The sequence below is a fragment of the Pan paniscus genome, chromosome 16 (genome assembly GCF_029289425.2).
Source record: "Pan paniscus chromosome 16, NHGRI_mPanPan1-v2.0_pri, whole genome shotgun sequence".
In the NCBI taxonomy this organism is placed as follows: domain Eukaryota; kingdom Metazoa; phylum Chordata; class Mammalia; order Primates; family Hominidae; genus Pan; species Pan paniscus.
The window spans coordinates 77,793,447-77,820,002 of record NC_073265.2 but is presented as its reverse complement, the minus strand read 5'-3'; the positions used below and the strand labels follow the sequence as shown (position 1 = coordinate 77,820,002).

The 26,556-nt window shown below is 52.5% G+C and overlaps 1 protein-coding gene and 1 long non-coding RNA gene across 13 annotated transcripts in view; one reads left to right on the top strand and one right to left on the bottom strand.

Annotated features, from left to right (window-relative positions):
* Positions 1–1,135: 1,135 nt before the first annotated feature.
* On the bottom strand, positions 1,136–19,305 carry LOC130540830 (uncharacterized). The gene is made up of 4 exons (XR_008954829.2): positions 18,557–19,305; positions 5,116–5,207; positions 4,117–4,336; positions 1,136–2,737 (listed from the first exon to the last, which is right to left on the bottom strand). It is a non-coding gene; the product is annotated as an uncharacterized LOC130540830 (long non-coding RNA).
* NTRK3 (neurotrophic receptor tyrosine kinase 3) overlaps positions 11,444–26,556 on the top strand; it is a 387,302-nt gene continuing 372,189 nt past the window's right edge. For 3 of the 12 annotated variants that reach the window (XM_003820402.5, XM_034939373.3, XM_024925737.4), the window contains exon 1: positions 15,088–16,133. In XM_003820402.5, coding sequence (XP_003820450.1) covers positions 15,886–16,133 — 248 coding nt within the window. In that variant the 5' untranslated portion in view covers positions 15,088–15,885. Of the gene's footprint in view, positions 15,055–15,085; positions 16,134–26,556 lie in introns of those variants that run through there. The other 9 variants (XM_034939371.3, XM_008973853.5, XM_003820401.5 and 6 more) reach the window with 7 other exon arrangements.

The following is a 26,556-nucleotide window of genomic DNA, read 5'->3' as shown; positions in this document are numbered from 1 at the left end:
CAACTGTTCATTTCCCCCTGGAACTTCTAATGAATCTTGAAATTAACCTGGTATTAACCAGGTATCCTTTGGCAGGTACGGCAGGTATCCTTTCCGTGGACCATCTCTCGGAGCCACCCGCCTCACCTTGAACACTGTAGCATGAAGCACCTTCAACAGCCACTTGCTGGAATTAGGGGGATGACCTTCCCCCTTTGCCCTGGGTGGAGGGGATTCCTGGGATGTGGGACTTTGAATGCTAAAACCTAGAATGATCTGGGCAAGCCAAGACCAGTTGGTTAACTTAGCTGGACTCCCCATCCATTTATCTTCCTCTGCGACGTGGCTGTCCTCCTGTCAGCCCTCAGTTAAAGATTCACTGAAGGATGGCTCGGGGCAGCTATTGAGGACTGATGCTCTGTCCCTTCATCTCAGCACTCTTTGTCACCCCTTGGAGCGCCACAGCAAAGGAAACATCTCCTCTCACTTAGAATGGGCTTGCCCTTTCCTCTCTCACTTGGCAACTGTTCATTTCCCCCTGGAATTTCTAATGAATCTTGAAATTAACCTGGCATTTTCTCCCTGCTTATCTCACATGGGGAGCCTGGTGCTTTGGGCTGTCCATTGCTGGACAGAGGAGGAAGAGGAGGAGCAGCTGTGTGCTCAGGCTCAGCCTGCAGAGGGACAGCAGCTTTCATTCCCTTCATCGCTGAGGACCCTGGTGCCCATGTGGCCTCTAGGTGCCTGGGTCTTGTTCTCTTCAGTCTCCCAGGATAAACAAATGTATTTGGGCTCAGTGCATGACTTTTCCTAGGGCAAGAAAGTCATCGTATTGACTGGTGCTGTTCTCAGATATTTTCACTTCCTTTCAAGTTGAGCAAAGGCCCTGCAGGGACATAAGGCCAGTTTCCCAATGACCATGGATGGGATCCCACATTGCTGCAACCCCTTCCAGCCCATTTAAAGAAGGGCCTTCCATAGAAGCACAAACCCCAAGGCCACACAGTCTGACAGTGGACTTAGCCTTGCCTGCCTTCAATTTAAAACTCTGTCCAAAGACCACACTGCTCCATTGGCACATTTCTTCCTGGGACCCAAAGAAATATCCTGCTGGGATGGAAAGTAGGGGATGGGAAAGAATAGCAAGCATTATTTTCTGGTTTGGTTTTCTAGTTTAATTCAATGAGTACTAGATAAACACACATTGATGGAATGCCTGTTAGGTACTGGACTCTGTGTAAATACATGGCCCTGGCTTCAAGGAACCTAGAGTTCAGGATAGAGGCAGAAGTATGCATGGCCATCTCTGACGGATGGAAGACCAATGGAAGGCTCTCAATGATGCTGTAATAGTTGCTGAGCTGCCCCGTTCTGAACATACAGGAGGCAAAATTGCTTGGAGAAATTGGGGGGCTTGTTAGGGAGGTGAGATGCCTGGGCTTTGAAAGCTAGACAGAGTTTTGACAGGCTGGAGCTGAAGAGCCAAAATATAGAGATGGGTAACAGTGGGAAAAGGTGAGATTGGAAGTGGGCTGGAGCCCAGGTGCTGGGCACAAGGGGCAGTCTGGTGGCAGAGCAGCTGAAGTGGGAGGAAAGGCTGGGTCCTGGACAGTGCTGGATGCTGGGTGGTGGAGCTTAAAGTGGAGACCTGTAGGCAGTGGGGATCCAGGGAAAGTTGGAAAGCAGGAGAGAGCCAGAAACCCATCATCTTTTGACAAAATGTCAGTTCCCCTGTGACTTCCCCCTGTTGCTGTATTTTCCTGTTTCTTCTTTAACAAGGAGCTGGACCAGACTTCCCCCACCTGGAGCAGCCTTTTCCTTTCTCTTCATGCCTGGAGCAGGGAGGTTTGACCCAGCCCTAGGGAAGCTCTTGCCATTGGCTCCACTTCATTCCCAGGCTGGGAGTGGCAGAGCCCCTCCTCCCCGTCCCTGCACTGGATCCCACTGCTCCCTGGCTGCTTAGAAGCAGGGCTTTGAGGTCAGACAGATCCAAGTTTGCTCCTGGTCTCCCCAGTGTAACTTCAGGTATGCGACTTAACCTCTTTAAGTGTCCGATTCTTCACCTGCAAAAGATGGATGATGAGAGAGACGCCACTGGGTGGGGAGGAGTCCACTGGCATCTGACCCTCGTGGGCACTCAGGGACGTGCTTCCTTTTCCCTCTTCTCCCTTTCAGGCTGGGGATGGGAGGAGGGTATCTTGGCCTTTCCAGGAAGCAGCTGGCTAGCGTTGGCTGAGGAGCCAGTGGGCAGCTCCAGGTGCTGTGGGGCTCCTTGTTGGGCTTCCCAAAGCTGCTGGCCTTTTAAATTGCCTTGCTGTCTTCCTTACAGGATAACAAGGGCATAAATCAGGAGCTGTCAGCATTCATTTCCATCCTTGGGTGGACAATTGTCCTGCCCTCACCAGGCTCCAGGTATGTCTGCGGAAGATCAGCTCCCTAAAAGCCAGGGAGGGTGGTGGGCTGGGGCTGAGGGGGTCAGTTCCGACCCCAGAGCTGCAGGAGGAAGGGCCGGCATGCGCTGCCACTCCCATGTGGGTCTGTCCTTCCTGGTCCGCATCAGTCCTGGGTCAGAAACCACAAGCTGTCAGACAAGTGGGGCCTAGAATCTTCTCTCTGAAATGTCAGGCTGCCAGGATGAGACCAACACTTGCCAGGGGCTGTGTGTGCCAGGAATGGAAGAGGGAAAACCTTCTGCCAGGAGCCTCGGGCAGAGACTTCAACAAGGGTGGTTGCTCCTTGTCCTTCTGCTTCTAGGGGACTGGAGGGTGCCAGAAGCAAAAGCAGCTCTCAGAAAATCAGTGAAGAGAATGAGAGGTAGCAGAGAACCTCAGGACTTGGGCAATAGAGCCCTTAACTGCAGCCAGGACCTAGAAAGCTTGGGTGTCCCAGCTGGGAGGAGTTTTTGAAGGGCTCCAATTTAAACACAGCCATTTTACAGATGAGGAAAATGAGGCCCAGCAGGACCAGACTTGGTTATCTGGGTCTTAATCCCAAGGCAGCTGCCACAGGATCTCATAAACACAGAACAGGCACCCAACAAACAAACAAATGAATCAATGAAAGTAAACACATGTATGAATGAAAATGAATGAAAGAAGAGAGCTGTAGCCCCTCTGACTCTCCCCAATGAAAATGAACCTCTCGGCTGGGCACAGTGGCTCATGCCTGTAATCCCAGCACTTTGGGAGGCTGAGGTGGGTGAATCACTTGAGGTCAGGAGCTCGAGACTGGCCTGGCCAACATGGTGAAACCCAGTCTGTACTAAAAATACAAAAATTAGCTGGGCGTGGTGCCACACACCTGTAATCCCAGCTACTCGGCAGGCTAAGGCAGGAGAATCGCTTGAACCCGGGAGACAGAAGTTGCATTGAGCTGAGATGGTGCCACTGTACTCCAGCCTAGGTGACAGAGAGAGATTCCGTCTCAAAAAAAAAAAAAAGAAAGAAAGAAAGAAAGAAAAAGAAAATGAACTTCTTTATGTGCTCACTGCCCACTGACACCTGGCCCCTGCCATTTGCCACGTGTCACGGATGATATTCTGCTGTTTTCCCTAACAGAGCCGACAGACCATGAGCTACTTGAGACCAGAGACCAATCTAATGACCAATTCGATGTCTCTTGCCTCGCCCATGGCTTGCCCTTGTTAAATGCTCTGGGATGCTCTAGACCTTTTTTTTTTTTTTTCATTTCCACTGGATCCATCTGGGGTAAGGGATGCAGGGACTGAGAGGATATTCCTATCCTGCCTCAGTTCAGCCCAAGAGTCAGCTGGAGAGAAGCAGGCAGCAGAAGCAGGCAAATCGGCCCTCTTTAGGAAAGGTCAGCTAAATTAGCCCCCCTGCAAGAAACGTACCTGGTATTTTTAGAAGCTTTTCAAGCCTGTGGGCCTGAGCTCAGCAGCAGGCACTCAGAGCCTTCACCCATCCAGCCCCTGATCACCCCAGTTTAACCCCACTTCACTGTCTCCTACTTCAGGCAAGGGAAGGTAACTGAGCAGAAGCTGGTAGAGTCATTCAGCGAGGCCACATGGCTAAACCCTGATCTCCTTTAGATGATACAATAGGCGGTCTCATCTACTTCACTGGCCAAAATGTATCATGTGACCATGAGAAAGTCGCGTTCCTATGTTACTCCTACCTGTACAATGGAGAGGTCATTATATTTGCCTGTAAATCCATTTCGGAAACAAGGCAGGAAAAATAGGTATCCAATAAACACCAAAAATTGCTGTACTCTGGTGGATTCTGGGGGACTGTTGTAAGGCCTGGGTGAGGTTATGTTGGAGAATTTTGTGTTCCTTGGAGAGAGATGCTTAAAGAGCTGATGTCATAAAAATGTGTCATAAAATGCTGTTGTGCTGAAAAAAGAAAAAAAAAAAAAAAAAAAAAAAAAAAAAAAAAAAGAAAGGTAGCTTTCCACTTGAGAGAGAGGTATGTGGTCCAGGAGGGGCCAGCAGCGTTTGGGACATGAGGTTCTCAGACCTCTAGCCAGAATCTGTTACTCTTTCTTTCTTTCTTTCTTTCTTTCTTTCTTTCTTTCTTTCTTTCTTTCTTTCTTTCTTTCTCTTTCTTTCTTCCTTTCCTTCCTTCCCTCCCTTCCTTCCTTCCTTCCTTCCTTCCTTCCTTCCTTCCTTCCTTCCTTCCTTCCTTCCTTGTTTCTTTCTTACTTTCTTTCATTTTTTTGAGTGGGCAGAATGGATGCCTCGGAGTAGAAGCCTTTGGCTGTAGTCCTAACTAACTATGCAGCTTTGGGGACATAACTTAGTTATCTTGGGCCTAATTTGTCTACCTATAAAATAGCAGGGACAGGGGATTGTACTAAATGTGGTGTTTCCCAAATTGGTAAGTTTCCATGAGGCTTTTGTGACTGTGGCAACACCCCAGGGTCTTCAAAGGCACAGGAATAATAAACATGGCACAAATCTTCCACCCCCTTCCCCCTCATCCCCTCCCTCCCTGCTCTCTCTCCTCCAAGTTTGGGAATTCTAGTTGGGAAAATGTGAGGAACACAGGAATGGTTAATCTCTAAGGCCTTTTCAAAGGTTATGATTTTATAATTATAAAATATGTGATATTATTATTGCTATTATTTTTGGTATGTGTGAGGGAGTTGGGGTTAATGATAAACTGAACTCACAGAAATGTCTAGTATCTTCTTTCTTCTTCCTAAAATCCCGGGACTGGAAACTTTCAGTGGACTTGGAAGCTGAAAGCAAAGTGAGCTGGCTTCTGTGGCCAGCCCATGAGGGCAGGGAGGGACAGAAGAGAAGAGTGGGGGTCAGAAAGTGGGGTGATATTTACAAAGTTCTATTCTGTCATCTTTGCATCAGAGACTTTACAGATTAAAAGTATGGCTTCTAATTCAATCTGGCACAAGGGAATGAGGATCCTGCCATCAGCATCCTTTATTAAGCACCTTCTTTTGCCCCCAGCCCCTGCAGTTGCCCTCACCACACACGCAACCTCCCCACACACCCCTCTGGCTCCCACCTCTCTCTCCGACCTGCATCCACATGTGCATACCCAGCCCATTGGGAGTGCCCCTCACCCACACCCCACCGCACCCCACCCACGAGTAAAGCCCACCCGCCCTCCGCCACCTGCTCCCTGTGCTCACCTGCACCGTCCAGCCCCTGAAGACCCCCTCGCAGGCTGGAGGTTCCTGCCACCCTCAGCACATGCCCCTGGGGACCACATGTGGTGAGTTCACACACCCATCCCCGAGCCGACTCCCCATCTCTCTGTCGCTGCCCACAGCCTTCCCCAGGCTTGGAGCACACACTTGTTCACCCCGTTTAAGATCAAAAATAAACTCTCTGGAACCTGTTCAAAGACTAATGTGCATCCTCCCTTAATTATTGATTTGTTGATTACAGATGCTTGGGTAGGACATTCATTGTGTCCACTGTGCCAAGGGCCTAACTCTAGAATCCCTGTCCTTTTTGGGAGAAAGTTGGCCCATTGATCTTTTGGGAAGGAGTTATTTGAGTGTTAGATAAAACCTGTCCTGTCACAGGACAGGTCACAGACTAAATATTGTGCTCCCTGCTGAAGCCCTCATTAGCCCTAGCCCAGGATGGTCTAGGGCTATGGCTAATGAGGGCTTGGATGGTCACCGCTGGGGTCCTCCCTCCTTCCTTCGCTCTCAAAACCAGGGAAACCCTGGCAAAGGGGTGTGGGGATGCAGAGGGGCAGAAGTGCATCTCACCAAGTCCCCTGCAGAGGTGGCAGTCTCCCCTTTCCTCATTGCCTCACTAGGGACAATTTAGTGTAAAAAGTGGCACCTGGTTCCATGCTGTGTTTAGGAGACCTGGGTTTAAAACCTGGCTTATTCCACGTACCAGTTGGGTGACCTTGGACATGTGATTTAACCTCTCTGATTCTGTTTCTCAACTGTAAAACCAAGTATTTGTGAGGATTCAATGAAATGACACATGTGAAGGCTATAGAAAAATGTCACACACAGAAAACAGTCAATACATTGCGGTTGAAGTTATTATCATCATCATCACCATCATTCTGCCCATCTTCATCTCTGGGGCCCCACGATCGTTAAGAGATGGCTTTCTTTGGCCCAGGGGATGCTTCCCTTTTGGTATGTGGGTGTGGCCTCTGGATGGCTTCTGCTACATTTAAATCTGTCAGGGACACTGAGCCCTGGGGCAACCATAAACTCTTCTGGAAAGAGGTTAGATCCTTCACACCACAGTTCTATGGACATCTCCTTGTTCGTTCCAGCATGAGGCTGGGCAAGGGGAGTGTGGGGCTTGTCACTGGGAAACACTGGGGAGAGGTCTGTCATAGGGCACGTGCACAGTGGGAAAATGTCACTGCCATCCATCCATGGGGTTGGACTCCTGGGCTCTCTTTCTTGGAGGGAAGTTCTAGAACTTGACACTAGGAAGAGGGTGTTCAAGGGGAACTCCAAGTGTCCGCAGTGCTTTGAGGGTCATCTGGCTTCCAGCAGTTGGATGAACTCATGGTGCCTTCCAGGTGTGCTTCCAGGCTGAGTTTCTAGGACCCCTTCCCCACGCCTCACATTCACCCCACAGCTTTGAGCATCCGACCTGAGCTTTTGTCAGGGCTGGTTTGCACCTTCCCCCACTGCCACCTTCATTCCCTGTCCCACCCCCATCCCAGAACTCCCTGGGCTGGGCTTTCTGTTCCCTCAGTTCCCAGGCAGTGCAGCTGGTGCTGTGGGCTGGGGAGGGGGTGGAGGACACAGCAGAAAGTCTGTGGGAGGGAACTATCTCTTAGTTCCAAAGGCAAGCATGGCTTCCCATGCCCTTCCCCACAACGCATTGCTTCCCCCAAATTCCCACACTGGTATCTCAGCAAATAAGACAACACTTTTTTTTTTTAATTTTGGTTTTCCATTTGCTCTTGATACCTACTTAAATGTGTGTTGTGTGTGTGCTGTTCTCAGTAATCAGTGCCAGAAGAAATTGGAGCCGATCTGGTGATTTCTTGTTTTGAGTCCCAGGTATCTGGCAAATATCTGGTCTCCTCCTCTCTGGGCCTGAGGAGTTTGGGGCATCACCTCTTTGGCCCTCTATGCTCCTGGAGTTCTGTTCTGTTTAAAGAAACAGAAGCCAGGATAGTTTCTAGCAAGCAAGGAGGGTGGAGTTGTGAGCACCCTAATAGGGAGGCCGAACCATCTGGTATGGAGCGGGCCCCCTAAGGAAGAATAGTAGAAAGAAAAAATAAGGGAAGGGAGAAATCCTATGTATCAAATCCTGGGCTAGGCACATTATGCACGTTTTATGATTGCCTTCTCCAAACTGCATTGCAAGGGAAATATCCATGAGCAATGCCCTTCAGGAGAGGAGGATGAGGCTCTGCTAGGTGAAATGATAAGCCCAGGTCACCAGCTAGAAAGTGCTGGAGCTGGAGTTCAAACCAGATTTGCCTGGGGCTAAAACTCACACTTCATAAAGCTGCCCCTTGGAGGCGAGAGTGAGTGTAACGCATGGTGTAAATGGAAGCTGTTGTCTTGGCTTTCCTCAACTCTGAGGATCATCTGGTTGTTGATAAATGCAGGCAGGTCAGAGGTGAAGTGCTAATCAAGTGTGCAAAGGTACTGGTGTCCGCTACTCTTAGTGGAAACCAGTGGCTGTCATTTGTGAGTGTTAATGTCCACAAGGTGTTTTCAGGTGCATTATCTTGCTTGGTCCTTGGCATCATTGGATCCCCACGTGACAGAGAAGGAAGTGGAGGATAAGAGAAGGACAGTAGCATGCCCAAGGTGATGCAGCCCAATATGTGTTGATGCTAAATGAATGCATTAGTACAAAGATGGGTCTGAAAGCCATAGTCCTATAATCTGAGCCAGAGGCTCAGGGCCAGGGCAGCTGGAAGGTGTGGCATGGGCCACTTTGGTGAGGAGCAGGTGGAGAGAAGGGCAACTGTGGGAGGTGGTGAGGCAGAGGCGGGAGCCTGGGAGCCAAGCAGGAGTGGGCTGGGTTGACCAAGAAGGGCAATAGGATACAGTGGGGGCCCTAGGAGATGGGGAGGAACGAAGGGGGAATGTCTAACCCAGAAGAAGTCTTTCTTTGGCTTTCTGCAGGGCAGAGGCCACAGTAATGGGGCTGCTGGACCTGGGCTCTCCCCTAGACTCAGTGGGAGGAGGCCGCCAAAGGCCCAGGCGGTAGGACATTGCTGTTCCCAACCTTCTCTTGAAAACAGGAGCTGCTAATCTTTCTGCTTCTAGAACCCCTTGATATTTGCCTTGTTGGGGAGAAGTGTGTGGCGGCACATATAACTCTGGGGATACAGAGGAAGTGGTCAGCCCAAAGCACCTCACTTCTGTTAAGTCCCAAACTTCTCTTGTGGACACACATGGGGTTTCTGGCGGCAAAATAATTCATTTAATCTTCCCCCAAAATATGTGGTGTCCATTTTTGGGCTAGCACCAAAGTAGGCTTTGGGGGGTATGTAGTGAACAACACTGACAGCTCCTGGCCCTCTTGGTCCCTGCAGCCCAGGGGGAGGCAGACACTGAACCCTTACTTCCATGTGTGTGGAGTGGTACAAAAGGGCAAGGTGTGCTGGGGGCAGCCATTCATTCAACAACCACCTAGAGAGCCCCTCTGTGTTCTCAATGCCGTTTACGGGGCTGGCAAATCAGTAGATAAAATAAGCAAGGTCTGCGCCCTCAAGGAAGTTACATCTTAAAACCTGGTAACAGGAATATCTCCTTGCAAGTCAGGAAGGTGCCCAGACTTCTCTGCCCCACCCTGTCAATCTTAGTTGCTTCATCTGCCAAATGAAGGCCATTATCCCCGGCTGCCCTCTAAGATGATCCCTGGCTGCTCTCTCATCAGTAAATAGGCAAATGGCTGGGTATTGTGCAGAGGAAGGCACAATGTAAGTTACTCCGAGAGAGCTCATCTAGGAAGGCACGTGAGGGCTATGTCTATAATGGAGGGTGGGTGTGGAGGTGCAATTCTCCAGCCTCTGCATTCCCCCCAGTCCCTGTCAGTGGTGCTGCACTAGCCTCTGCCAACCACCTGCAGGTTTCTGGCTTCCTAAAAGTGTGAGTCCTGACTCTTAACTCCTGATTTCATACCTTGGGGGAAGTTGGCTCATGAAGTGGGAATCCCTCTTCCCTGGCTCCCCTAACCTGCCTGCAGTGCTCACCTGCTGGCAGGAAGTCAGCTGCCTGCCCTGGACCTGCTGTCTAAGGAAGGGCTCTAGCATCTGCTCCTGCAGGGCCCCCACCAGGACACTCAGAGGCCAGGGAGGCCTTGTGAGTCACTGCCTCTGCAGGACCTAGGACGTGCGGCATTAAATTCCCAGCCCAACTCAACTGCTCAGAGTCGGTGGTGACTCAGCAGGGTCTACCTTCCTATGGAAGGGACCAAAGCCCAGAAGGAGCAACTCAAAGGCATGAGAACCAGCAGCGAGGGGCTCCGGGGCTGAGGAGTTGCATCTCAGGGGAGATGTACCTGGGCCTGCGCTCTGTACTTTCTTCCCCAGGGACCCGAGATTCGCTGAACCCTCTCTGGCAGCACACCACTTTGGGGTCTAGGACCAGAGCCAGAGAGTATCTGTGGGCGGTGGCTGCACCCGACCCATTGCACCAACTTGCCAGGGGGCACTGCAATGTGTGTGGGAAGAGCTTCATGGCGGCATTGTGTTTGGCTGTTAGTGGATAAAGGCTGCTGGGGCCTCCCTGCTGGGTGGTAAAGCCCTCTGGGAACCTCAAAAGTGGCATAATGAAGTTGACATACCATGCTTATGTGCACCAGGCACTGTTCAAAGTGCCTTACTGTGTTATCTCATGACAACCTTGTGAGTTAGATCCTATTTTGCAGAAGGGGAAACTGAGGCGGAGAGACTTAAGTACATTGCTAGGGTTCGATACTAGCGGGTAGTAAACCCTACATGACACCATTTTAGTCCCATTACAGCTGCTTACTGCCTGGCTCCCCAAGGTCAGAGCACCTCAAGCCGGTGTGATCTGGAGCCATGCTTTATTTAAACCGATCACTTTGACAAACCGAATGCATTTCCAATAACTGTAGTGGGGAAAGATCAGAAAGCTGTGCTTTTGGAGTATAGGGAAGGAACTGAGGCTTTGCTCAGAGAAGAGAGGGGCAGTGAGTAGCCTCCTGGGTGGCTGGCAGAAAAGAGGTGAGACTTTTCCCTGAGGGTCTAGGTGGCAGCACTAGCACGAGGGTGGCAGCTTTAGGGTGCTGGCTTCGCTATGTCAAAGTCAAGGATACCCAAGGAATGGAGCTGTCTGAGAACAGAGTCGAAGGCTCTGGAGTGGCTGGTAATGAGCTTCCTGCCACTGAAGGTGTTCAAGCAGGACACCACCAGCAGGTAGTTCCAACCTCCTGGCAGGTGTTTGTCCAAGATATTGGGACTTGAGTGGGAGCCCTGAGCTGGCTCTTCCATGGTTGAATTCTTCTGCTTTCCTGGACCACTTTGGTGCTTGACTGTCCCCTTTTGTGGGTGGGCTTTCATCTTCCATGTATGGTCAAAATTCTTTCCTTGGACCCAGAGCTTCTGGATAGCATTATACATCCCCAGCCTCCAACCAGGCCCAGACCTGTCTCTTTCCCTTGTAACTTATGCTTGGGCCACCCAAGAAACAGAACTCCTCCTCTAGCCCAAGCCCAGATCTGCCAGCTCCAGATAGCTCTTTTAGAACAGCAAGTCCTTCAGGACCTAGTATTCCCTTTGTAGCCCGCTGTGCTCCCCAGTCACCTCCCAGTATCACAGTTTCTTGACCAGCTGAGACTTGCAGAAGTAGATCCTATTTCTGCTCAAACTTGAAAGTTGTGAAGCACAGCTCTTGGATTCAGAATGACACCATAGGAGCAGGGCATGATGGGTGAATCCATGGACCTGCCTGGTGTGTGGCCTACATCCCAGTAATGTGGCCACTGACTCAGGAGTATGGGTCCTTTGGAAAAAGGGATGTGGCTGGGTTAGAAAGGCAGACAGGTGACCAATAGACTGGCAGGGCTCTGCTCTGAGTTTCCACTCCCTTTCTCCCTTGCTAGGTGGAGGGGAATGTGGGCTGCTGGAAATCTCCCATAAACAGTTGATATTAATCTCAGGTGCTTGCACGCCTGGAACATGCCTTTTAAGAAAGACACGTGTTCAATTTCTCTAGGTGTCAGGGGAGTTGGGCCACTGTGCTCCAGCAAGTGGTCCCCACTCTGACCTGTCTGGTGAAAGATTGCATTCGAATCTTGGGAACATTTCTGTCTTCTCCAAACCCTTGGTACTGGAAGGTGTCTACTCACCTGTAAAGGGTTTCTAAAGCTTTACTTTCTGTTCAAAAAACAAAACAAAACAAAACAAAACAAAAAACTTTGCCTATTCCTGCCCCTTATTGATCAGCAAGGGGCACATGGGTGAGTTTCCTCCTTTCTAAGACTCCAGCTGGTAGCAAAGGAGATGAGGAGGTTGGGGGGTGACCCCTGGTTGGCTGGATGCTGAGCTTGGTCATGATATCTCCAGGACTCCATGAAGCGACAGGCATTTTTCCTTTTCAACCAGGACATTCTTATCAAGAGGTAAGACACTGTAAATGCTCTGGACTCTTACTGAGGGGAGGGTGTCTACACTGGAGACTTTCTTCTGCTCCCACATTTAAACCTGGCCTACTGCAGAGGTTAAGAACTAGCAAACTCTGAGTGTGCACTATTATTGACCCTGCACTATGATTTCTGTGAGCAGTGCATGAGCAGGTCATTCTCACCTTCTTAAGCTTAGAATGAAACTTCAAATGTCTTTTTCTGACAAGGCCCCTGCCTCTGAGATACCCAGTTTATTTCACCCTAACTTCACTGTAACTGAATAATATTATGAGGACCCATCATCCCCATCATTCCCCACCTTTTTTTTTTTTTTCCTCCCTCAGCAGTCCCTTTGGCCCAGATCCATGTAGAATCAGAGAATCTTCAGGCTGGGAGGGATGACTATGGGGCTGCGATGTGCTTATGAATCACCTGGGAGCTTGTTCTGATGGACATTCTGGTTTGGGAGGTCTGTGATGGGGCCTCAGATGCTGCACTTCTTGCAAGCTTCCAGGTGATATGGATGCTGCTGGACAGAGGGCCACACTTTGGGTTTTGAGGATCTGGTCTTAACGTGGTCATTTTACAGATGGGAAAGCGGAGTCCCAGAAAGCTTGTCATTTCCCTGTGGTTAGAAATGAAATTCTGCTCTTCGCCACACTAGTCTATCACCTGCTTTTTTTTTTTTTTTTAAACCTTTAAGTTCAGGGGTACGTGTGTAGGATGTGCAGCTTTGTTATACAGGTAGACATGTGTCATGGGGTTTGTCGTACAGATTATTTCATCACCCAGGTATTAAGCCTGGTATCCATGAGTTATTTTTCCTGATCCTCTCCCTCCTCCCACCTTCTACCCTCTGGTAGACCCTCATGTGCATTGTCCCCTCTATGTGTCCATGCGTCACCTGCTTTTGAAAGGGCTTCCCTCTTTTTCAGCTGTCGCTTCCTGCTCAGGCCCAGAGTGTGAGCATAAATGTAGCACCCCATCTTAATCCCATTTTACTGTCAGGATGAAAGACTTCTTGCCCATCAGGGCCCCTTGCTCCACAATCTGCATTTTTACCAAATCCAGAGGGGTTTTTAAAGGTTTTTTTTGTTGTTGTTTTTGTTGTTCTAACTTATGGATGTCTCTTCTTCTCTGCTTGACATGTTAAAAATCCTCTCTCTCTCTCTTTCTTTCTCTCTCTCTCTCTCAAAAAAGTGGGCTGGGCATCTTTTGGACACAACCATTTCAGTTCCAGGCTGGAGCACTGATGCTGGGCTGAATCCACTTGGCGTTCCCTGCCCAGGAGTGGTCTGAGAGAGGCTGTGTTTCTCTGCTGCCACCTGCCACCTCCCAAGAGAGGCCAAGTGTTAGGATCTGACTACACCTCAGTTTCCCTGACTCTCAGATATTCTAAAGCCAATCCCAGAATGGCACTTGAAGTGACAGGGAAATTCCCAGTGGCCTAAGGACACCCAGGATTGGCCTAGGGCCAGTAGCAAGTGGTTTGAGAGTCCAAGGAGGTCTTCACACTCTGTCCCCTCCTGCTGGTGGGAGGGCAAAATGCCAGTCTGGAGACAAGGCCATAATGGCGACGGGGGTAAAAATCTCCCTGAGGCCAAGGGAAGGCGGAATGTGACGGGAAGTCGGGAAAACTGCCTTTTATAGGCATGTTCTTTTCTTCCATTTTTTTCGTCCAAGTTTTTACTCCAAGCGACAGTGCCACCCGAAGGCGACCGGCCTGTTCGTGGTTGCGCCTGGGGCAGGCGGTGACACCGGCATACCCCTTCCCCCATCTTGCCTGCAAGTTGCATGACCTGCATCGGAATCCACGGGGGGCGGGGGAGACTCCTTTCAGATACTGGATGCAGTTGAATTGAATTCAATGTATTTTACTTCCTCGCCTGCCCTCATCCAAGCTCGGGAAGGAGAACCCTGCTTTCTTCTGCGTGTGAATGCTGTAGTGTGTCTGCCTGCTCGGACTCCCCTAACCCTTTCTTCTCCTTTCCCACAGCGAATGCTCGTTTTTTTTTTTTTTTTTTTCAGCAAACAGCTCACACTTGGCATCTTTATGTTTTATTAAGAAAAAAATCCCTACCAGCGCAAAAGCGGGGACCCCCCCCCACACTTCTTTCCCGGATGAGATCTGAGCTCTCGTCGAAAGCTGCACCTGCTTTGCGTCTCTACCAGGAAGGGGTGCTTGTGTGGGAGGGAAGGAGGAGGTTCTGCGCCCCCGAATCCGGAGAAAGCAGCCCGCCCGCCCCCTCACCCGGCAGCCAGTTCAGCGCACCCGAGAGCTGAGCCCGAGAAGCCGGCCTCTGACGGTGCTGGCGTGGCGCTTGCCAAAATATGCCCCTTGCATCTCAATTTCCCCCGGCCATTTCTCTTGCACGCACAGCTCGCCCGGGGCCACCTCGGCTCTCCAGCGCAGCCCTTTCGACCCTTGTTTCTTCCTTCCCCGATCCATGCCTGCTCAAGGCCGAATGCAAAACCCACCTCCAAGAAAGCGCAGCGGGCACGGGGGGCACCTAGCGTGCCATGTCCCGCAGTCCCCTCCCAGCCAAGACCAGCGCCCCAGACTCTAGATTACGGAAATGAGTGTCATTCAGACCAAGGACTGCGCGTCTGCGGTCCCGGTCCCCGGCTCTGGGTGCTTCTCTGGGGTGTCTGTGCGCTCCAGCACCCCCCGTCGCCGTCCGTGAGCCTGCGCCCCCCACCCACCCAGGCTTGGGAGCGCCCCCCACCCAAGGCTTGGGAGCACTCCCCAATCACCTCCGCCACGTTCATTTCACTTCCTACCGCGGTCCGGATTGCAGCAAAACCGGGTAGCGCGAGGGCCAAAAAGTGGAAAGGAGAGCGCCTTTCCGTGTCGTGCAGCCAGCTCGCCAACTCTCCCTCCCCAGCCCCGACCCTCGCAATCTCAACTGCAACTTTTTCCCTTCGGTCTCGGTTTCCCCCGGGCTGCGGCTAGCGGGCGCCGCGCTGCGAGGCGTGGAGCGGGCGGGCTGCCGCGAGGCTGCGGGTGGCGGTGCCGGCTACAGCCGCGAGCCGGCGAGTGGGTGGGTGGGTGGGTGGGGAGGAGGGAGAGGACGGGCGGGGAGAGAGACGGGTGTGGGGAGGGGAGGGAGGGGGAGATTCCGCTCTCCTGCCGCTCCCAGCCCGGGCGGGGGGCGGGGGGAGGAGGCCGCGACGAGGGAGGGGAGGAGGGAGGGAGGAAGGGAGGGAGGGAGCCGAGGAAGACGCTCCGATAACCCGTGCGTTTCGTAAGGCTCGGAGCACTTGTACATTTCTGCAGCCGCGCGGCGAGCCATTCGCGGCGGCTGCTGCAGCTCCTACTGCATCTTCCTTCTCTTCCTTTCATCGGGCTCCGGGTGTGTGTATGTGTGAGAGTGTGTGAGTGTGTGTGTTTTGCAGGTGTGTGGTGTGTCCGTTTTAATTCTGCCCAGTAGGTGGGACTTGGTGACTTTAGCACCATTTTTTCCTTTTCCTTTTTTTTTTTTTTTTTTTTTTGCCTCCCCACCGTCTGTTGCAACCCTGCAAAGTCTCGGAGTCGGAGAGCGCGCCTCGCTTCCAGAGCCCCCGGACCCGGCGAGTCAGCGATCGCCGAGCCGGCCACCATGCCCGGCAGACCGCGCCACTAGGCGCTCCTCGCGGCTCCCACCCGGCGGCGGCGGCGGCGGCGGCGGCGGCGGCGGCGGCGGCGGCCGCGATGGTTTCAGACGCTGAAGGATTTTGCATCTGATCGCTCGGCGTTTCAAAGACAGAGGCCCCCCCTCCCCCTTCCCCCCTCCCTCGCCGTCTTTGTTTCCTTCCCCCCCTGCTCTCCCCACTCCCCCCACCCCACCCCCCTCTCCTCTCCTCCTCCTCTTTTTTAGAAGCAGCGATCGGAGATGGATGTCTCTCTTTGCCCAGCCAAATGTAGTTTCTGGCGGATTTTCTTGCTGGGAAGCGTCTGGCTGGACTATGTGGGCTCCGTGCTGGCTTGCCCTGCAAATTGTGTCTGCAGCAAGACTGAGATCAATTGCCGGCGGCCGGACGATGGGAACCTCTTCCCCCTCCTGGAAGGGCAGGATTCAGGGAACAGCAATGGGAACGCCAGCATCAACATCACGGACATCTCAAGGAATATCACTTCCATGTAAGTCAGGCGGCCGCTCCCCAGCCTGCCTCCCCCGCGCTCCGCGTCTCCCTCCTGCCCGCCCGCGGCCGGGAGCCGGCCCTCCGCCCGCCCCAGCTCGCCGCTGCCCGCCGCCCGCTGGGCGCGCGTCAGGCTCGCTCTGGCTCGGGAGATGCTCTCCGGCTGCGCATTCCAGGTGACTCCGGCCCTGGCGAGGCGCGATCCGGCGATGCGTGTGTGTGCCTCTCCCCGGAGAGGACCCCGGCCGCCGAGGGCACGCGGGGCCCAGCTACCGCCCGCCCCCCAACCAGTTGCTGGCTCGTTTCGATGGTGCAAATTGTTTTTTTTTGCTCCCCACTAAATAGCAACAGTTTGGCCACGCTCAAGTGGAATAAAGTAGACGAGGTTCGATTCTTTGGCAGAGGCGGCAGCAGCGGTGGCAGCGGCGACAGCGCTTAGCCGGCAGGGAAGGTGACAGATAGGGACTGCTCGCGATCCAGCCGAGGTGTTTAACTATTTCCATTTGGAAACAGCAAAACATGCTGACAAGTAAACAAGTTGCGAGCTGGCTGCTCGCGGGGAGACTTTGGACGTGTGGAGGCCGTCATGGACGCCTACCTCTTCCCTTCCCCTCCTGCAGCCCGCCCTCTCCAGCCCCATTTTGGGCATTTCCGAGACACCCCCTTTGCCACCCTCATCTGCATCTGGGCGCCTACAGATCCCTTCCCAGTTTGGGCTTTGATAACTGCTCGGAATAATTCCGAGTCAGGATGGCGCAGGGAGAGGAGAGGGCGTGTGTTTTGAGGAGAGGGGTTTCTTGTGTGATCGTGCGGATCGGTTCATTTGGAACATTCAACTCTGGCTGGCTTTTGCTTGGTTCTGCCCCCTCCGAGGGAGACCAGTGGTGGCCTGCTCTTTTCTCCTTGCTATTTTTCTTTGGTGGGGATGGCAGCAGACGCAAAGGAGAGGACAGATCGAGGGCTGGGGACCGGAGAGTCTGCTCCTCTTTTCTTTCGTTGACCTCGGCCAGGTGACCCCTTCCTAACCTACCACCCTGGAGAAGGGTGTGGACCGTACTGGAATTGCTCAGAGGATAATTCTCACCTCTTTTCCCCCAAGGCTTCCAGCCCTTGGGGACCCTCAGCAACGGGTAGGCAGCTGAGAAGGGTTTGTGCTGAGGTCCTGGCCAAGGTCTGGAGGAAGGCATTTTGGGTGGCTCTTTACCCCTTCAACGGACTTAAGGGGGCCGGACCTGCCTTTGGTGCTGCTCTGGGAGCACCTCCCCTTGCTTCAGCCCAGGGCCATGGGGCTGCAAAGCCTGGAGGAATTGCAGTCCTGCTCTCTGGAAAGCCCACCAGCCCTCTCGGCTTAATGGAGCTTCTGCTTGCGCTCTCGCAGCTGACAGTTTGAGGGAAATGGATAGCCCAGGAGATGTCTCTGACTCCTGGCCCAGGAGACAAGCTTGACCCATATCTCAGCTCTGCTGTTCACCCCCTTACCCTCTTCAACCCGGCCAGAGATGACAAGACAAACAGCCAAGGGGCGGGGGTCAGCAGGGAGGGCAGGAGGAACAGGACAGACCCAACTGTGCCTCTCCCCGACTGCAGACCACAGGCTTCCAGCATTCCCAAGGATGCAGGGAGAAGGGTTCAGAGTGAGACTGTTAGGGAAACTCAGACTTGGAAGTGCATTGCTGGAGCTGTATGTGTGTAGGGGGTGGATGTGGGTAGTAGGGTGCTGGTGAAGGTGGGAGCTGAGCAGCCAGTCTTGGTGCTCAGAAGCCTGACCTAGAGATTGCCAGGGGTGGGCCAAGGGTTGGAAGAAGGGGCCCCTGGTACCCAGCCTGGGTCTCTGGGAATGGGTGAGCTGCATCCAGTGTGCTGCTCCAAGGATGTGTCTGTCTGTAGAAAGCCAGTGGGAGGCAGGGATGGTCACAATCACGTAGGCTCTTTATAGCCACACAGAGGTGTTGCTCCTCTGAAAATGATGCTCAGGGAAGCAGTTTCATAGGGAAGAGTTGGGTTAGCCTTTCTAGGCTGCCAGAAAGGTCTGTGATGGGAGGGGACTGGGGGTGGCCTCTTGCCCTCTTTGGTACTGGAGGGCCTCAGGAGGGCGTCTGGGAGGATAGTGAGCAGGGAGTGGATCTGGAGCCCCTCTGTGTGTGTCCCCATTCTTGTTTCAGGACTTGGATTCTGAGAGGCCATCAGGACTCCTTTCTCTAAATCCACCCAACACCAAAGAACAAGGGAACTGGATTCCCACAGGAGCTGTGCCAGTGGCAGGTGGGGGAGGGTCAGAGGTCATGGGTCGAATGACCTCTCCTTGCCCCATCTTCTCCCCAGTGCCCTGTTATATCTATGGCTGGTATTGACTGAGCTCGAGAAGAGCCCAGATTTCCACTCCAGAGCCAGAGGGCTGGAGAGAGGGCGGGGAGTCACGCTCACCCCAGAAAGTCAGCATCCCCATCCCTGTTTGACTTCTGAGGAAATGGAGGCTTGGGGTGGTAAGGTCACTTGCCCCAGACACACAACCCCAACAGGAACCCCCACTGTGTGGGGCTGCATATGGAGCAGGCTGGAAGAGGGATGTGTGGGCAGAGAGGAGCACCCTCGGCTGGGGTCGGTTCTTGTTTTAGTACGACTTGGGAAGAGGGCTTCAGTTGAAGCCCGTGCCTTGCTGGAGAGTTGTTCTTCAGATTTCTGATGTTACCAAGGAAATGGGACCAAGAGGTCCCCTAGCTTCCCATTGGCCTGAAGCTCTTGATGCTGGTGGATGCCCCAGGGTATAGCTTGGGCACACTCTGGGTAGAAGATGCTGAGGCCTCCACAGTTTCACCCTCTTGTTCTTCGGGCTGTAATGTTTCGAGATCCTTCCTTCAAGTGCTGAACTGATTGTACCTGAGTTTCCAGAGGGACAAGAGGTTTCCCTGTGGTTCTGCTTCTCAGGGATGGTGTGTGGAGTGATTCCTGTGTGGCCATCCAAGGAAGCTGGCTGGGAACTGCCTCTGATGGGGGAGGCCATCTCCCCATTCAGCTGCCCTGTTTGTATCTGGAGGAAATCAGTTGCAAGGCATCAGAGCATAAGTGTGGGTCTCACCTCCACCCCTCACCAGAGCCACGCTCCTCCAAAGGGCCCTCCCTTTTGGCCCCTTTCTGCCCAGGAGGCCAATCCCTTTGCCTTTGCAGCTGTTGATACACAGGAACCTCATGGAGCCTGGAAGGGTCCATGCGCAGCCACACCCAACCAGGCTGTGACGTCACAAAGGCAGGAGGGTGGTGGCCATGGTGGACTGTCTGGGCCGCTTTGCTAGGCCAGGCCTACCTGGGGCTGGGTTGGAATGGTATGGTCTTTAGCTGTTAGAAAGAAGATGAAGCGGGAGAGGATGGCGTGGCTGGACCAGGTATGCTTGGGGCTGGCTACCTTGGCTTGCAAAGACCACGGGCTCTTAGCTGGGACTCTGAGTCGCCAGCTGGGTCTCACTCTGAGCCGCCACAGGGTCCCTGGCATTTGGCAGCTCTCTGGTCCCTTCATTTCCATGGCCCTCCCTGAAGGCCCTCTTCTGGCTGGCTGAAGGATCATTTGGGGCTTTGGCCGTCATGTTGGCTCCTGAGTCTCATTCTTTCTAAGGATCAAGGGGAGACCCAGCCTTGACAATGACCCGGCAGGGTATGAGCCAGGCCCCAAAGGCATCATGGGGCTCACTCTTGGTAGGCACAGTTTGGTGCTCAGAACCCCAGGATTAGGACTAGGTCTGAGAGAGGTGGGCAGAAATGTGAGGGGCTGTTGACATGAGATTTGGAAGCAGGAGTAGTTACAGCCCCAGAGAAAGATACTTCCAGGATCAAACCTGGGGCCCTTGGTCTCCTGAGGCCCTGGGGTTTTCCACCAAGGAAAGGCTATTGGTGGCTCCAGAGCCAAGACCCCCTGCCCCAGGAAGCCCAGCAGGTCAAGCTTCTGTCATACACCCTGGGGCCAAGGGCATCTGCTCTGCACCTCCATGGGACCTGAGGCCATGACAGCTTTGGGCGAAAACCAGCCCAGCCTGACCACTGCTTTGAAAGTCCTCATCTACTGGCCCCAGGAAGGCTAAGCCTGCAACCTGGAAGGTTCCTTAGGGTTCTAGAAGGCTCCTACTACCCTCCTGCCTGGCTGAACAGGAGGTGCTGCTGTGAGAAAGGGAGGGCCTGTCCTTGCCTTGCCAGTCCCTGCCAGCTGCTGCTTCTGTCCAACTCTGTAGAAGGACCAGGGCCCCACCTCAGCTGGCTCTTGGGTGGGTGTGGGTAGCCTGAGGCCCTCCTTTGGTATGGCCCTTGCCAATATCGCGGCATTTCCACTGTGGCCCGGGTCCCCATCCCATGGGCTCCCATGGGTGGCTGGCACAGGAGTCATAGGCATGGTCTCCATCCTCCCCTCGGGGCCTCCAGTTGGCTGGTGGCAGAGAAAGGGATGGATCATGTGAATCCCACCTTGGCTCTGCCCCTAACTCCCTGTGAGCTCCATCAGGGCACTCTAGACGTTCAGAGCCTGTAAATTCAACTATGAATTGAGGCCGCAGGGCAGAGTGTTTCTTCCAACTTGGACATATGTCATCTCAGGGCCCAGAGAACTTCCCCCAGGAGGCTTGGCCACTCCACTTTTAAGGGCACCAATGATCCTTGTGATGGTGCCAGGAGGAGGTGCACTCCCTCACTGACCTTGGGACAGTGGTTATTCTCCTCTTCCTTCCCTTCCCACCTCTAGCAAACTCAGGCCACCCAGAATTTGACACCATTTGTGACACATGACACTATTTAGAGTCAACTGCCCAGACCAAATGGCATATTTAACAAGAATGTGCTGGGGCCTGCAGCCTCTCATTAGGGCCTGGACACCCAGCTTCGTGACTCCCCATCTGCACCCTGGGCTCAGGGCCAGGAAAAGATGTTCTTTTGCAAAGCTTTCAGCCCATTGCTGGAGCACAGCTCTCCACTGGGTGTGAGAAGAAAACACTGGAACTTCTATTGCAAATTATTTTTGCCTAGAAAAGAGGATATTTCATATTTAATGTATAGATAATAGATATATAAACATATAAAGTAATAAATATGAGTGTTTGGGGTTTATAAAATAAACTTTTTGATTGCTAAATCATGCATGATCAATACAGCCTGGTACCCACTGCTCTTGTGATTGGGAGGGTTGGCACTTGAGAAGGAGACAGGGTGGTGACAGAAGAGGTGGTCCTGAAGCCCCTGGCTCTCTCTTGGTGCTGGGCCAAGGAAGGGTTGATTAATAGGGGGGTATGGTTAATGTGAGGAGGGAATAAGCTGGGTGGGGTGGAGGATCTCAGTTCCAGATCAGAGTTCCCAAGGCCCAAAAGCCCCCTCGCAGGGGCCAGGCCAGCTCTTAAACGATGGTCTAGTGCCTACTGGGATCCTACCTTCTTATCCTTGTGTAGCAAATTCTTCATCTCCACGAATGCCCCCATCAGTCATATCATTATTTTTAGTTTACAATTGTTGAGTTTATTTTTGTGACAGTTGCTTGGCATATAAAAGCAGAGCTTAACAGTCCCATTTTACAGATCAAGAAAACAAAATAAAGAACAAATCTAGTGTTCCAGGTGGTCATGTTGTCATAGCTCACAAATGGAAAAGTCCAGAGGCTCTCAGGAGTCTGTGGTTCTTCTGGGGCTTCTCTTACCAGCTTGTGGGTCCCCTTGGCTCTGTTCTTCCTTGGGCGTGGCCCTTTCAGCCAGACATTAGGACTACGCCTGAGAGAGGAAGACAGAAATGTGAGGGGCTATTGACATGAGATTTGGAAGCGGGAATAGTTACGGCCCCAGAGAAAGATACTTCCAGGATCAAACCTGGGGACCTTGGTCTCCTGAGGCCCTGGGGTTTGGCTTGTTGGGAAGGAAGGTGCAGAGCATTTTCATCTAGGAAGTTTTTTTCCACCCAAAGGGCAGCATTGCGGGAATGACCCATCTTTGAGGGACTTGCAAAGGGCGGCTGAGTGTTCAGCAACTGGTCAAAGAGTGGCCCAGATAGAGGCTGGACTCAGTCACTCAGATGTTGGTGACGAACTGAGTGATCAGCTCATGTCATTTGTCATTCTTTGAGCCTCGTTGACCTCAACTTTGAGGAACACAAATCCTCCTGGTGGCCCGGTGTGTTGGAAGCTGCTCGTTGATGGGTTGGGTCATAAGGAGTGAAGACTCCAGTGAGGCTAACACCAAAGCTCAGGGCCCAGTGGAGTCCTGAGAACCCCCAAGGAGGCTCTTCCCATTTCCACCGCCTCTAAGTGCACGGCTTACCAGAATTCAAAGCTGGAAAGGACCACTGCAGTCATCTTCTCCCTCATGTCACCCATGAGGGTCCAAGGGCCCAGAGTGGGCAGGGACTCAGCCGGGGTCCCTGGGTCGCTCGAAGACTTCTCTTCCCGGGCACACTCCCAGGTGCTGGGGCCGCCTTCTACTCAGTGCTGGCTCTTGTTCTGGGCACTTTGTCAAAGCCAGAGCCTCCCCCATGACTGTGTCTCCCTCTGAGGCAATGTTTCCAAATTCAGGGTCCCCAGAGGCAGCAACTATGTGAGACTGGCAGCCCCAGAGCTCTTTGCAGCTTGCAGCCCACACCAACTAGAAATCAACTCGATGAGGCCTTCTGCTGAGCTCTGTTCACATACAAGGCTGGGGAACCTGGGGCTCAGCAGACTTGGGAGCTTGTCCTTTTCCCCTGGCCTCACCTCTGCCCCTAGTCCTCCTGCCTGGCTTGTCCCATCATAAGTGTCCCAGAGTCTGGGTGGTGGGAGATTCAGGATTCCTTCCCCAGACACGCATCATCAAGCATGGAGGACTCTGGCAGCTACTCTTTTCCTAAGCCCAGTTTTCCCAGCAGCTCCTCCAGGCATGGCCTCTCCCTAGCTTTGAACAAATCCCTTTCCTCCTCTGGGTCTCAATTTCCTTATCTATAAGAAATGGATAATAATAACAACTACATTATGTATGCACCTTGTTGAAGTTCAGTGCCCTGGGTCATGTCTGGCAAAGAGAAATCTGTCTATACATAACTAGTGACAGCTAGCATCTACTGAGTACATGATAACAATCGTTAGCGTTTCTGGAACACTTACTATGTTCTAGACACTGTGCCAAGCACTCTAAGGCTAATACCTCATTGCGGCCTCACATCAACCCCAAAAAGATAAGTACTATTATTAGCCTCATTTTCCAGATGGGGAAACTGAGTGCAGAGAAGGAACTTAACTCACTTAATTTCATGCAGCCAGTAAATGGCAAAGCAGTCTGGCATTTAAATATTAAGCTATATTGCCTATGCTCTTTTGCAATACTCTTATGCATACTAGCATACACATATATATGCACAGATGCACACACACACACACACATGAATATATTACTATTAAGTTAAAAATAAATAAAAGAGTTGATGTAAAAGTCTAGGAGAATCATTTAGTTTACAACATTTCAGTTACTTGGGTGGGAGTTACCCTGGCTGGGATAGGAGGGGAAGGCACATAGGATAATTATGGGTGTGGTATTGGCCAAACAGTGTGGCCAACACTGTCCCAGGCAGGCCTCTCTAGTAGTGGGGGAGGCTTTTGGTCTGTCCTTCTGTCCTGTTCCCAAGAGGGAGTTTCTCCTGAAGTTGTGTCTCAGCCACACTCTCTTCCCAGGCCTCCTCATCCACCCCATGATGTCCTGGCCTCTGAGGTCAGGTCAGCCCACAGCAGAACAGGTGCCAGCTGAGGCTGGCTGAGATTCAGAAAGCTGGTGGCTGGGTCCCAGCCAGCTCCTCTCTGGGCTGAGCCGTGGTCAGCAGGACTATGCCCCTGGTGCTCATGGCCAGCGAGAGCCCGGATGGGAGAGCAGAGGGCTGAGTGGCTTCTCCCAGGTAGAGCTTTGGGGTGCCAGGAGCATTTCTGGGTGCAGAGTAAAAGGGGGGTGTCTAAATCGCTGGGCAGCTGGAGCTGGAAGCTGATGTTTAGAGCTTCTTTCTGAGTCCTTCCCTGGTCCTCTCCACAATAAGCAGCCTTTATCCCCTCGCGACCTTACCCCGCCTCTCTACCTTCATTGCTCATGGAAGCTCCATCTCTCTCTCCATAGGGATGAGCTCTTAGTGTGGGAGACAGGTACAACTTTCTTCTGTGAAACAGCCGAAACTGTGGGGCAGGGTTTGGTGCATTTTCCACGTTCGCTGCTTCTTGGCTGTGTGAGCTTGCTTCATCATCGCTCAGCCACTGGCCTCGCACTTCTGAGAGCTGAGGTCATGGAACTCTCCAGCCCGGCACCCCCGTAGGGTCACTGTCATGTTCAGACCTATGCAATGATGTATTCGCTAGGCTCTGTAAATAATTGGGTACCACGTTGGTTATTTCCTTTTCTAGACTACTGGGAAGATTTCTAAGTTAGAGAGAAGATCAAGACTTTGAACCATAAATTACTAGATCTGGAAAGGGCCTCAGAAAATGTTGGGGCCAAACACTGTTTTACAGAGAAAGAACTTAGGAATCAAGAGAGGTGAATTGATTTGGCCCAATCGCCCAGTGAGTTCCTGGCACAAGGCAGCCCAGAACGAAGGGCCCTGCCTCCCTAGCTGGTGTGGGTCTCCATCCGCCTGTTGGTGTCTGCTCTGGGACTCAGGGGTTCCGGCTTTTACAGGCAGGCGGGGAAAGGAGCTCTTAGAGTGCTGCAGAGAAGAGGAGAACACGAGGGGAGCAATAGTAGCTTCGAAGTCCTAAACCCGGCTACCTGCCGCGGGAAACAGGGCTGCGTGCGTGTATCTGGGGGCGTCTTGGCACAGGCGCAAGTGCGTCTCTTCTGTATTCTGTGCACATCGTGTCTGAGGTCTCTGTAAACAGACCTTAAAAGATTTTGGCTTCCCTCTGCGGCTACACTCCTGGTGGCCACCAGAGGTCAGTGTGGCGCACGAGACGGTCCTGGGCTGATGGCTTCCCAGGGCGGGAGCCGGGCGTGTGGCGCTAGCCTGGTGAGAAGTGCACTGTCAGCCCTGGCTTTCAGAGCATTTCCTGAGCCAGGGCTGAGCAGAGAGGTCAGCTCTCCTCTATGAGGGGCATCTCTCCGCCGAGATGACCCTGCTTCCATTGTATCTCTGCAGTCCAAAGATGTGAGACTCCTGGACCTGGACTTTCTGACTCATGAGCCTTTGGCTTCCTGGGAAGGAGGTGGCTGGGCGAGTGCATTGGACGGAGGAAAGCCACCTGGTGTGCTCTCCTTCCAGCCTTCTCTCAGCAGCAGCAGGAGAGATCAACACATTTTACAGAGGGTAATGGGATGAATGCATGGAAGGTAGCCCAGGAAGACCCACAGGCTTAATAGAGAAGTTGACAGATAGTTTCACTGTGGGGCTAGTATCATGGAGGACGCGAGCTTTATACAGGCTCTCAGGCTGTCTGATGCCCTGGCTCAAGTGTGGGGGCATCTCTCCCCTCTCCCTGCCCCCACCAACCCAAGCTTGGAAATTACCGGACGACAAGTAGTGCTCAGAAAATAGCAGGTCCTGGCATTGACTAGAGATGAGAGCTTGGCGCCTTCTCTTAACCTCTCCAGATCCCGTGTCTGCTTTAGGAGATAACCATACACAGAGGTGGCTACGAAAGTGCCTTGCAAACCAAAGCCATGGGCCCTGCCTGGACTGGCTGGTTTTGACAGTGTTTCTGAGAGTATCGTTGGCTTGTCTGTCTGTTCCAGGCAGTCTTATATTTGAGCAGGTGCTGTCTTGTTCCGTGCACAAATGAGTGTCCTCCTACTAACAAGGTTATCAGCTTTAGAGACAAGGTCTGCTGCTTTTGGGGTGGGTGTGGAGCTCTCTGGTCTGGGGCCTGTGACTCTTTCTTGAGGGTCTGCTCCCAGCTTCCTGACCTGGGGCTGCAGGCAGTGTTCTCTCTGTTGTGGTCCGTCTTTCCCCACTTCCTTATTTCTGATAGTTTTTCAAGTCTGGTCCACCGAAGAGAAGGAAAGAAGCTGACATTATGGCCCTTCTACTGGGCCAGAGATCATTTACATATACAACCCTAATTATTTATGGCAACGACTAAATGAAGCTTTAGATCATGACTCTGCCTCTTACATCGTGAGACCCTGGGCTGGCTACTTGACCTTGTTGATCCTCAGTTTTCTCATATGAAAATAATAAACATAAGGCAGGATTATTATAAGATTTCAATGAGCACGTGTGTGTGTGTGTGTGTAAAACTATTTTCTCTCTCTTCCTATTACTACACCCCAGAACCTCATCCCCACAAGCATGGATACTTTTTATAGCCCTCATCTGTTCTTCTTGCTTCCAGTCTCTCCTGCCTCTAGCTCATTTTCCACACCCTAACAGATTAATCTTCTAATCCAGGGTATTTGGTTAGACCAATTCCTGCATCCCGAACTTTTCAGTAGTCCCTTTGTCTGAGAGGTGGCATGGTGTAGTGGGAA